General features: G+C 44.9%; 1 protein-coding gene across 2 annotated transcripts in view; it reads right to left on the bottom strand.

The window, feature by feature from the left end:
• The window catches only part of rgs11 (regulator of G protein signaling 11), a 150,518-nt gene extending 142,161 nt beyond the window's left edge, over positions 1-8,357 (bottom strand). For both annotated transcript variants that reach the window (XR_015760574.1, XM_043711561.2), the window contains exons 1-2: positions 8,290-8,357; positions 7,713-7,809 (exon numbers count right to left, since the gene is read on the bottom strand). Coding sequence is in view for 1 of the 2 variants with exons in the window: in XM_043711561.2 (XP_043567496.1) it covers positions 7,713-7,809; positions 8,290-8,307 (115 nt within the window). In the remaining variant the exon portion in view is untranslated. The remainder of the gene's footprint in view (positions 1-7,712; positions 7,810-8,289) is intronic.
• Between the last annotated feature and the right edge of the window lie 1,922 nt (positions 8,358-10,279).

Below are 10,279 nucleotides of genomic sequence, written 5' to 3' on the forward strand. Positions count from 1 at the left end.
TCAATCACAGAATAATTAAACACTAAAATAAAAGCAAAGTACTTTGGATTCTGTAAATCTGAAATAAAAAAAAAGGAGGATTTGAGCTATAGGGAGAGGCTGAATAGGCTGGGGCTGTTTTCCCTGGAGCGTCAGAGGCTGAGGGGTGACCTTATAGATGTTTACAAAATTATGAGGAGCATGGATAGGATAAATAGACAAAGTCTTTTCCCTGGGGTGGGGGAGTCCAGAACTAGAGGGCATAGGTTTGGGGTGAGAAAGAAAAGATATAAAAAAATAGCTAAGGGGCAACGATTTCATGCAGAGGGTGGTACGTGTATGGAATGAGCTGCCAGAAGAAGTTGTGGAGGCTGGTACAATTGCAACATTTAAGAGGCATTTGGATTGGTATATGAATAGGAAGGGTTTGGAGGGATATGGGCCGGGTGTTGGCAGATGGGACTAGATTGGGTTGGGATATCTGGTTGACATGGACGGGTTGGACCGAAGGGTCTGTTTCCATGCTGTACATCTCTATGACTCTATGACTCTATAAGTGCTGTAGAAACTCATCAGGTCTGGCAGCATCTATGGAGAGAGAAACTGAGTTACCATTTTGAGTCATACTGTTTTTCCATAGATGAAGCCAGACCAGTTGAGTTTCTTCAGCATTTTTTGTTTTTAATCATAGTGAAACACTACACTGGGATTAGGAATAACCCTGGTGTGAACAGGACAGTGGTATGGACGTCAGGGACCCAGTAATAGAAACAAAATCCCAGGCTGGATGGTCTCAGTTCACATTGCATCAGCATTTGTAGTCTACAATGGAGTGTGGCCATTTTCAGCAGTGCCTCTACACCACTGAAGTCAAGCACCAACTCACAGACCCCTTCTCCTACTGTCCCCTCGACCATGACCTCACCTCCCATCACCAAACCATCATCTCCCAGACCATCCACAACCTCATCACCTCAGGGGATCTCCTATCCACAGCCTCTAACCTCAGAGTCCCGGAACCCCACACCGCCCGGTTCTACCTCTTACCCAAAAGTCACAAACCTGACTGCTCCGGTCGACCCATTGTCTCTGCCTACTCCTGCCTCACTGAACCTATCTCCTCATATCTTGAAACCTTCCTGATCCCCTTGCTCCAGGAACTCCCCACATACATTTGGGACACACTACACATGCCCTTCACCTCCTGCTTGACTTACGACTTCCTGGCCCCCAACGCCTCATCTTCATTATGGACATCCAGTCCCTATACACGTCCATCCGCCATTACAAAACCTCCAGTATTGTTAGTAAGTTTGTGGATGACACCAAAATTGGAGGTGTAGTGAACAGTGAAGAAAGTTACCTCAGATTGCAACAGAATCTTGATGAAGTGGACAAATGGGGTGAGGGATGGCAGATGGAGTTTAATTTAGATAAATGTGAAGTGCTGCAAAACAGGACAGGACTTATACACTTAATGGTAAGGTCTTCGGGAGTGGCGCTGAACAAAGAGACCTTGGAGTGCCGGTTCATTGCTCCTTGAAAATAAAGTCACAGGTAGACAGGATAGTGAAGAAGGTGTTTGGTATGCTTTCCTTTATTGGAGAGAGTATTAGAACATAGAACATAGAACAATACAGCGCAGTACAGGCCCTTCGGCCCTCGATGTTGCGCCGATCCAAGCCCACCTAACCTACACTAGCCCACTATCCTCCATATGCCTATCCAATGCCCGCTTAAATGCCCATAATGAGGGAGAGTCCACCACTGCTACTGGCAGGGCATTCCATGAACTCACGGCTCGCTGAGTAAAGAACCTACCCCTAACATCTGTCCTATACCTACCCCCCCTTAATTTAAAGCTATGCCCCCTTGTAATAGCTGACTCCATACGTGGAAAAAGATTCTCACTGTCGACCCTATCTAAACCCCTAATCATCTTATACACCTCTATCAAGTCACCCCTAAACCTTCTTTTCTCCAATGAAAACAACCCCAAGTGCCTCAGCCTTTCCTCATACGACCTTTCTACCATACCAGGCAACATCCTGGTAAACCTCCTCTGCACCCGTTCCAGTGCCTCCACATCCTTCCTATAGTATGGGGACCAAAACTGCACACAATACTCCAGATGTGGCCGCACCAGAGTCTTATACAACTGCAACATGACCTCAGTACTCCGGAACTCAATTCCTCTACCAATAAAAGCCAGTACGCCATATGCCTTCTTCACCGCACTATTTACCTGGGTGGCAACTTCCAAAGATTTGTGTACATGGACACCAAGATCCCTCTGCTCATCCACACTACCAAGTATCCGATCGTTAGCCCAGTACCCCATCTTTTTATTACACTTACCAAAGTGAATCACCTCACACTTAGCTACATTGAACTCCATTTGCCACCTTTCTGCCCAGTTCTGCAGCTTATCTATATCCCGCTGTAACCTGCCACATCCTTCCTCACTGTCTACAACAGAGGGTGGTACGGGTATTGGAAGAGCTACCAGAGGAAGTGGTGGAGGCTGCACAATTACAGCTTTTAAAATACATCCGAATGGGTATATAAATAGGAAGGGTTTAGAGGGATATGAGCCAAGTGCTGGCAATGGGACTAGATTAGGTTAGGATATCTGGTCGGCATAGACAAGTTGGACCGAAAAGTCTGTTTCCATGCTGTATGTTTCTATGACTCTATGACTCTAAGCCCTCTGTTTCTTCCTCTCCCACTGATCCAACCAGTACCCTTCCACTGACACTCATTCGATTGGTGGAAGTGGACCTCATCCTCAACAACTTCTCCTTCGAATCCTCTGCCTTCCTTCAGACCAAAGGGGTAGCCATGGGCACCCGCATGGGCCCCAGCTATGCCCGTGTCTTCGTCGGATATGTGGAACAGTCCATCTTCCACAGTTACACTGGCACCATTCCCCACCTTTTCCTTCGCAATATTGATGACTTTATCGGTGCCACCTTGTGTTCCCACGAGGAGGTTGAACAGTTCATCAACTTCACAAAAACCTTCCACCCTGACCTCAAGTTTGCCTGGACTATCTCGAACACCTCCCTCCCCTTCCTGGACCTCTCTATCTCCAGTGACCAACTCAACATGGACCATCTACTTCAAACCCACTAATTTCCACAGCTACCTTGACTACACCCCCTCCCAACACCCCTCCCTTTAAAAACGCTATCCCTTACTCCCAGTTCCTCTGCTTCCACTATATCTGCTTCCAAGAGGAGCAGTTCCACTCAGGGACATGCCAGATGGCCTCCTCTTTCAAGGATTGGAATTTCCCAACCGATGTGATCAACAGTGCCCTCCAGCGCATCTCCTCCACGTCCTGCACCTCAGCCCTTAAACCCCACTCCTCCAACTCCAACAAGGATAGAACACCCCTGGTCCTCACCTTCTACCCCACTAATCTCCGGATACAGCATTTATCCTCCGCCATTTCCACCATCTACAGTCAGCCACCACAAGCAGAGATTTCTTTCCCTCCTTACCCCGTTCGCATTCCGCAGAGACCATTCCCTCCGTGACTCCCTCAAAAAGTCCACGTCCCCCACCCAACCCACCCTCCACTCTTGACACCTTGCCTTACTGCCACAAGAGGTGTAACACCTCCCCCCCCCACCTTCATCCAAGACTCAAAAGATCCTTCCATATCCGGCAGAAATTTTTCTGTACATTCAAACACCTCATCTACTGTGTCTGTTGCTCTCGATGTGGTCTACATTGGGGAGACAGGATGCCAACTTGTGGAACATTTCAGGGAACACCTCCGGGACACGTACCAAACAACCCCACTGCCCTGTGGCTGACCACTCTACTCCCTCTCCAACTCCACCAAGGGCATACAAGTCCTGGGCCTCCTCCACTGCCAAATCCAAGGTACCTGATGCCTGGAGTAAGAATGCTGCATCTTCCACCTTGAGACCCTCCAATCACATGGGCATCAATGATGCTTTCACCAGTTTCCTCATCTCCCCTGCCCCACCTCCTCCCAGATCCAACCCTCCAACTCTGCATCACGCCATCTTGAACTGTCCTACCTGTCTATCTTCCTTCCTACCTGTCCGCACCACCCTCCCTTCCATCTATCTATTGCCTTCCCAACTATCTTATCCCCAACTCCACCCTCCCCCTTCTATTTATCTTTCAGCCCCCTTCACTGCCCCATATTCCTGATGAAGGGCTTATGCCCGAAAGATCGACTCTGCGGCTCCTCAGATGCTGCCTGACCTGCTGTGCTTTTCCAGTGCCATACGTTTGGACTCTAATCTCCAGCATCTGCAATGCTCACTCTCTCTCTCTCTCTCTCTCTCTCTTTTTACACGAACAGCTCATGGACAGAGCCTTCACAGCTTAAGTGGAAGTTCAAGTGAATGCTAAGCAGAGTGTGGGTTCAAAGTATCGGTATCATCAGTTGTGCTCTTCAGCAACCCGGGAAGAGCCTGTCGTGGGTATGTTAAGGGCACTGGTAATGTTTCCTCTAGCTGTGGCACTGCACTCTAAGCAGCTCTAAGGTTCTGGCTTGTGGGTGATTAGGAGTACCCCCAAAATGACCCCAGTGCACAATCCTCAGGCTGATGCGAAGTAGCGCTATAACACTGCTCAGACATCTACGAGGGTCATCTTAGAACAGATAATTGGTCTTCTGAAGGAGCACTTCCATCACCTGGCCATGCAGAAGGTGTGCTCCAGTACTCTGGACAGGGTGTATTGACTGTTTGTTCAGTACTGCAGAACCTAGCACAACAACGGCATTTGAATGGAAAAGATGGGGAGATGGAGCAGCCACCCATCTCACTCAGTCAAGGAAGAACAAGAGTCTGATAGAGATGCTGTTGAAGACAACGCTGGTGAAAAACACAGTAAGAAAACCAGAGAACAGTGAGACAAGCCAGATAGGTCCGAGAGAACCTGATAGCAGCTAGACTTGAAGGTGAATGGCCTTGCATTAACAGATATGGATAATCCGGATTAGATGCCAATCATAGCATTTCTGCCATCAAGGGAATGCTTGGTTTATTTTCTGATTCAGTATGTGGATGTACCTACCAGAGAAGGTGCAAATCTTGACCTACTCTTAGGAAATAAGGCAGGGCAGATGACTGAGGTGTTAGTGGGGGAGCACTTTGGGGCCAGCGACCATAATTCTGTTCATTTTAAAATAGTGATGGAAAAGGATAGACCAGATCTAAAAGTTAAAGTTCTAAATTGGAGAAAGGCCAATTTTGACTGTATTAGGCAAGAACTTTCAAAAGCTGATTGGAGGCAGATGTTCGTAGGTAAAGGAACGGCTGGAAAAATGGGAAGCCTTCAGAAATGAGATAACAAGAATCCAGAGAAAGTATATTCCTGTCAGGGTGAAAGTAGGTAATTTGTTCCCTTTACACCAATAATCTCCTGCTAGCTTTTGGTCAGTGGTGGGTGTTTGTTGGAGGGAATTCTGTGTGATAGGATTTAGAACATAGAGAACATAGAACATAGAAAAGTACAGCACAGAATAGGCCCTTAGGCCCACGATGTTGTGCCGAGGTTTAATCCTAATGTGAAATATAATAACTTAGCCTACGCATCCCTCAACTCACTGCTATCCATGTGCATGCCCAGCAGTCGCTTAAATGTCCCCAATGACTCTGCTTCCACCATCACCGCTGGCAACGCATTCCATGCATTCACAACTCTCTGCATAAAGAACCTACCTCTGACGTCTTCTCTACACCTTTCTCCTAATATCTTTAAACTATGACTCCTCATACCAGTCAATCCTGTCCTGGGGAAAAGTCTCTGGCTATTGACTCTACCTATTCCACTCATTATCTTGTATGCCTTGATCAGGTCTCCTCTCTTCCTCCTTCTCATTTACATGCATTTGGAGAGGCAAGGACTGGTTAGGGACAGTCAGCATGGCTTTGTGCATGGGAAATCATGTCTCTCAAACATGATTAAGCTTTTTGAGGGAGTAGCCAAAAAGATTGATGAGGGCAGAATGGTAGCCATTGTCTACATGGACTTTAATAACAGCCTTTGACAAGTTTCCACATGGTAGACTAATTGGTAAAGTTAGATTATGTGGGAGAACTTGCCAATTGAATACAAAATTGGCTTAAACGTAAGAGTCAGAGGGTGGTGGTGGACAGTTGTTTTTTTGGATTGGAGCCCTGTGACAAGTGGTGTTCCATAGGGATTGGTGCTGGATCCGCTTTCGTTTGTAGTTTACATAAACAGTTTGGATGAGAATTTAGGAAGTATAATTAGAAAGTTTGCAGATGACACCAAAATTAGTGGTGCAATTGACAGTGAAGAATGTTATCTAAGATTAGAAAGGGATCTTGATCATTGGGCCAATATACCAAGGAGTAGCAGATGGAGTTTAATTTGGATAAATGGGACATATTGCATTTTAGTAAAACAAACAAGGGCAGGACTTATGCAATTAAGAATAGGGCCCTGGGTAGTGTTGTCAAACAGCGAGACCTAGGGTTCAGGTACACAGTTCTTTGAAAGTTGTATCACAGGTAGACAGGATCATTAAGAATGGATTTATCATGTTTGTCTTCGTTGCTCGGACCATTGAGTACAGGACTTGGGAGGTCATGTTGAGTTTGCACAGGACATTGGTGAGGCCACTTGTGGAGTACCATGCACAGTTCTGGTCTCCCTGCTATGGGTACGATATTATTACATTGAAGAGGGTTCAGACAAGATTTACCAGGATGTTGCCAGGATTGGAGGGTTTGCATTATAAGGGTAGGCTGGATTGACTGAGACTTTTTTCACTAGAGCATAGTAGGTTTATGAAATCATGAGGAGCATAGATAAGGTGACTAGTAAGTGTCTTTTCCCTAGGGTAGGCAATTTCAAACCTTAGGTGCATATTTTTAAAGTGAAAGGAGAAAGATTTAAAAGGGACCTGAGGGACAACTTTTCCATGAAGCAGGTGGTTCAGAAGTGGACTAAAGTGCCAAAGGAAGTAGTAGATGCAAGATTTAAAGAAACATTTGGACAAGGACATGAATCAGAAAGGTTTAGGGGGAAATGGGCTAAATGCAGGCAAGTGGGACTTGTTTAATTCGGCAAACCTGGTCAGTGTGGGTGAGTTGGACCAAAAGGTCTGTTTCCGTGCTGAATGACTTCATGACTCTACAGTTATAAAAAAAACAATTTGGTTCACTAATGCCCCTTAGGGGAGGAAATTGCCATCCTTACCTGGTCTAGTCTACATGTGACTCCAGACTCGCAGCAATGACTCTTAACTGCCCTCTAGGCAATTTGGGCTGGGGAATAAATACTGGCCTAGCCAGTGACGCCCACACCCCGTGAATGAATAAAAACACGGAAGAACAGTGTGGAAGTGGTGTCCTGGTCAATATTTATTCCTTAAAGATCACAAAATATGATGATGGTGATGAGATTGCCGTTTGTGCAATTGGCTGCCACATTTCCTACTTGTTGAGAGTAATAATTGACTGTAAAACGCGTTGTCATATCGCAGGACAAAAAAGTGCTACATAAATGCAAGCCCGTATTTTTTTTGACCAAAAGTGCGGAAGGTAAAGATTCACTCTCCGGAGCTGAGATAGATTTTAGAACAGTTCCAAGTACTTAGAAAACACGGTTATGTTTACAGTTCCTCAAAAAGGTGGTATAACCCAACTATTGTCTTAAAAAGCTCCTTAATAATGAACCAATACAGTTAACGCCGGATTTCTAGACGCTCTTACCAGTGACTGCATGGGGGATGCCTGTAATTATAAGTTTTTGGTATTTCATCTTAATGCCTACGTCAGGGTCTTGCATTGCTACGATCACTTTCTCCATCTGCAAGGTAACAGTAAATAGAGATTGAAAAAGACATCTGTAAAAGAGTAAATCTAATACATCATCCCGCTGGTGCGGACAGTGTAGGATAACAAATGGTTTCCTTACACAAACAGTTCTCTGCTCCAAGTTAACAACTGGATAGGGTGAATTCTACAGGCACTGTCGTCCGCGTCCAACTCATTTACTGCATGGATTTAGTTGTGAGTGCGCATCTAACCTTCAATTTTAAACTACTATTTCTGTTTCATCCAGTATATGGCTTAAATTATGTCAGACTGGTGCATTAGACCAGCTCTTTCTGCTTATTGTAGTTTCATAAAAATATGAATGCTGCTAACGTTCTAGCATCTTTTAATCCTCCAGGTGAATATAAAATTTCTCAAACATGTCAATACAGGCTACACTCTCTTTACACTGCTCAGAAAAGTACCTACGTTTTTACTTAAGCGGACAATAGCCTGTTCAGCAAGCACTTACCTTAGTCAAACATGCCATTTGTATTTTGGTTGTGAGTTCGACTGGTGTGTATTGTCATGTTGAGAGCGAGATGGGCTCAGCGGTGTATCGCTTCCCTAGCCTGCTCCACAGCGGCTCCCTCAGAGTCTCCTGGGATAATCTGACATCTCCTATCGATGTGCTCGGCAGCTGGAAGCCCCGCCTCTACCCCTGCACTAGAAACAACAGGGATACTCTTAGCTTGTTGACTATTAGTGCAGCCCTTATCAAGTCATTCCGATTCTGCACAGTGCTCCATTTTATGTTTAAAGTGCTTCTTCATTTATGAGAACAAATATTTTCAGAAAAGTCATTACTTCAGTAATTTGTTCTGGGATCACACCTGTTAGGGGCCTGTATAGTTTTGCAATCTTGGCTCACCACCAGAAATGGTGAACTATGAAAAGCCCTTCCACTTCATAAGGGAAGTTACATATAAAATGACCCAAACCCTCACCTTTGGCCAGTGTGTAGAACAGGTGGAAGCCTAGTAAACTATATGTTGTGTATCTTGCCCAACTTGTTTTTTCATTGACCAATACAGAGTTGGAGTAGGTCACTAGATCCTCCAGTATCTCAAGCTTCCTTTCAGAATTCTCTGTTCTTTTGACTCTTGCCTCATGTGCATCCCCTCACTTTGCCCCACAATTGATAGTGAATGACTGAATACCACTACCTTGAATTTCCTCATTTTTACACATCGACCACACTGTCTGTGAACAAGAGCACCTCTGATAACCAAGCTTTACGATAATTTACCTGATATTTCCTTTGGTTAGGCATCTATTTCCTCTCCCACACCCTGTCCCTTGGGGTGATTTTGTACACTTGTATTTCAGACTTCCTGATGAAGGGCTTATGCCTGAAATGTCGATTCTCCTGCTCCTTGGATGATTAGATTAGATTACATTACAGTGTGGAAACAGGCCCTTCAGCCCAACAAGTCCACACCGACCCGCCAAAGCGCAACCCACCCATACCCCTACATTTACTCCTTACCTAACACTATGGGCAATTTAGCATGGCCAATTCACCTGACCTGCACATCTTTGTGACTGTGGGAGGAAACCGGAGCACCCGGAGGAAACCCACGCAGACACAGGGAGAATGTGCCTGCGTGGGTGCTGCCTGACCATAAGACTATAAGACTATAAGACATAGGACTATAAGACATAGGAGTGGAAGTAAGGCCATTCAGCCCATCGACCGACTGTGTTTTTCTACCACCACACTCTTCGACACTTGTATTGAAGAAATGTTGCAGTTATTGATGGAAGAATGAACAAGGACATATACTAGCATAGTAGTTATAAATTATTAAAAGTGGCCAGGTGGGTTGAGAAAGCAGCTAATAAAGCATATGGAACCTTGGGGCATTATAAATTAGGGCATAGAGCACAAACATGAGAAAGTTACAATAAACCAGCTCAAAATATTGGTTCTGCCTCAACTGAAGAATTGTGGGCACAATACTTGAGGTATTTGAGATGGTCTTTGAAAGATTCAGAAGAATGGCTCTCAAGATGAGAGATTTTAGTTCCATTGACAAAACTGAGGCTGTTCTCCTTGGGCATCAAAACATCAAGAGGTAATCTAATAGAGATGTTCAAAGTCATGAAGAGTCTGGTCAGAGTAGTTGGGAGAACCTGTTCCAGTTTGCAGAACCATTGAGAATGAGAACATACCAATTTAAGTTTTTATTGGCACACGAGGCAACTGCAATGGGAAGAAACTGTATTTATACAGCAAGTGATTAGAATCTGAAGTGCACTGCCAGAGAGAATGATAGAGACAGATTTAATCAAAGTTTTCTAAAGGGAATTGGCTAGCTATTTGAAGAGAAAAGATTTGCAGGGCTTCTAGAGGCAGGTGAGCAGAATAAGTGAGATGCACTTGCCAGAGGGTTGGTGGTAATTCTGAGTTTGTGATTTGTTTTGGGTAGGTTAGTAAGATAATAGTTATCACCAAAAAA

Source organism: Chiloscyllium plagiosum, unplaced genomic scaffold, assembly GCF_037043375.1.
Source record: "Chiloscyllium plagiosum isolate Xiang-an unplaced genomic scaffold, Cpla_swu_hap1 HiC_scaffold_20, whole genome shotgun sequence".
Taxonomy (NCBI): domain Eukaryota; kingdom Metazoa; phylum Chordata; class Chondrichthyes; order Orectolobiformes; family Hemiscylliidae; genus Chiloscyllium; species Chiloscyllium plagiosum.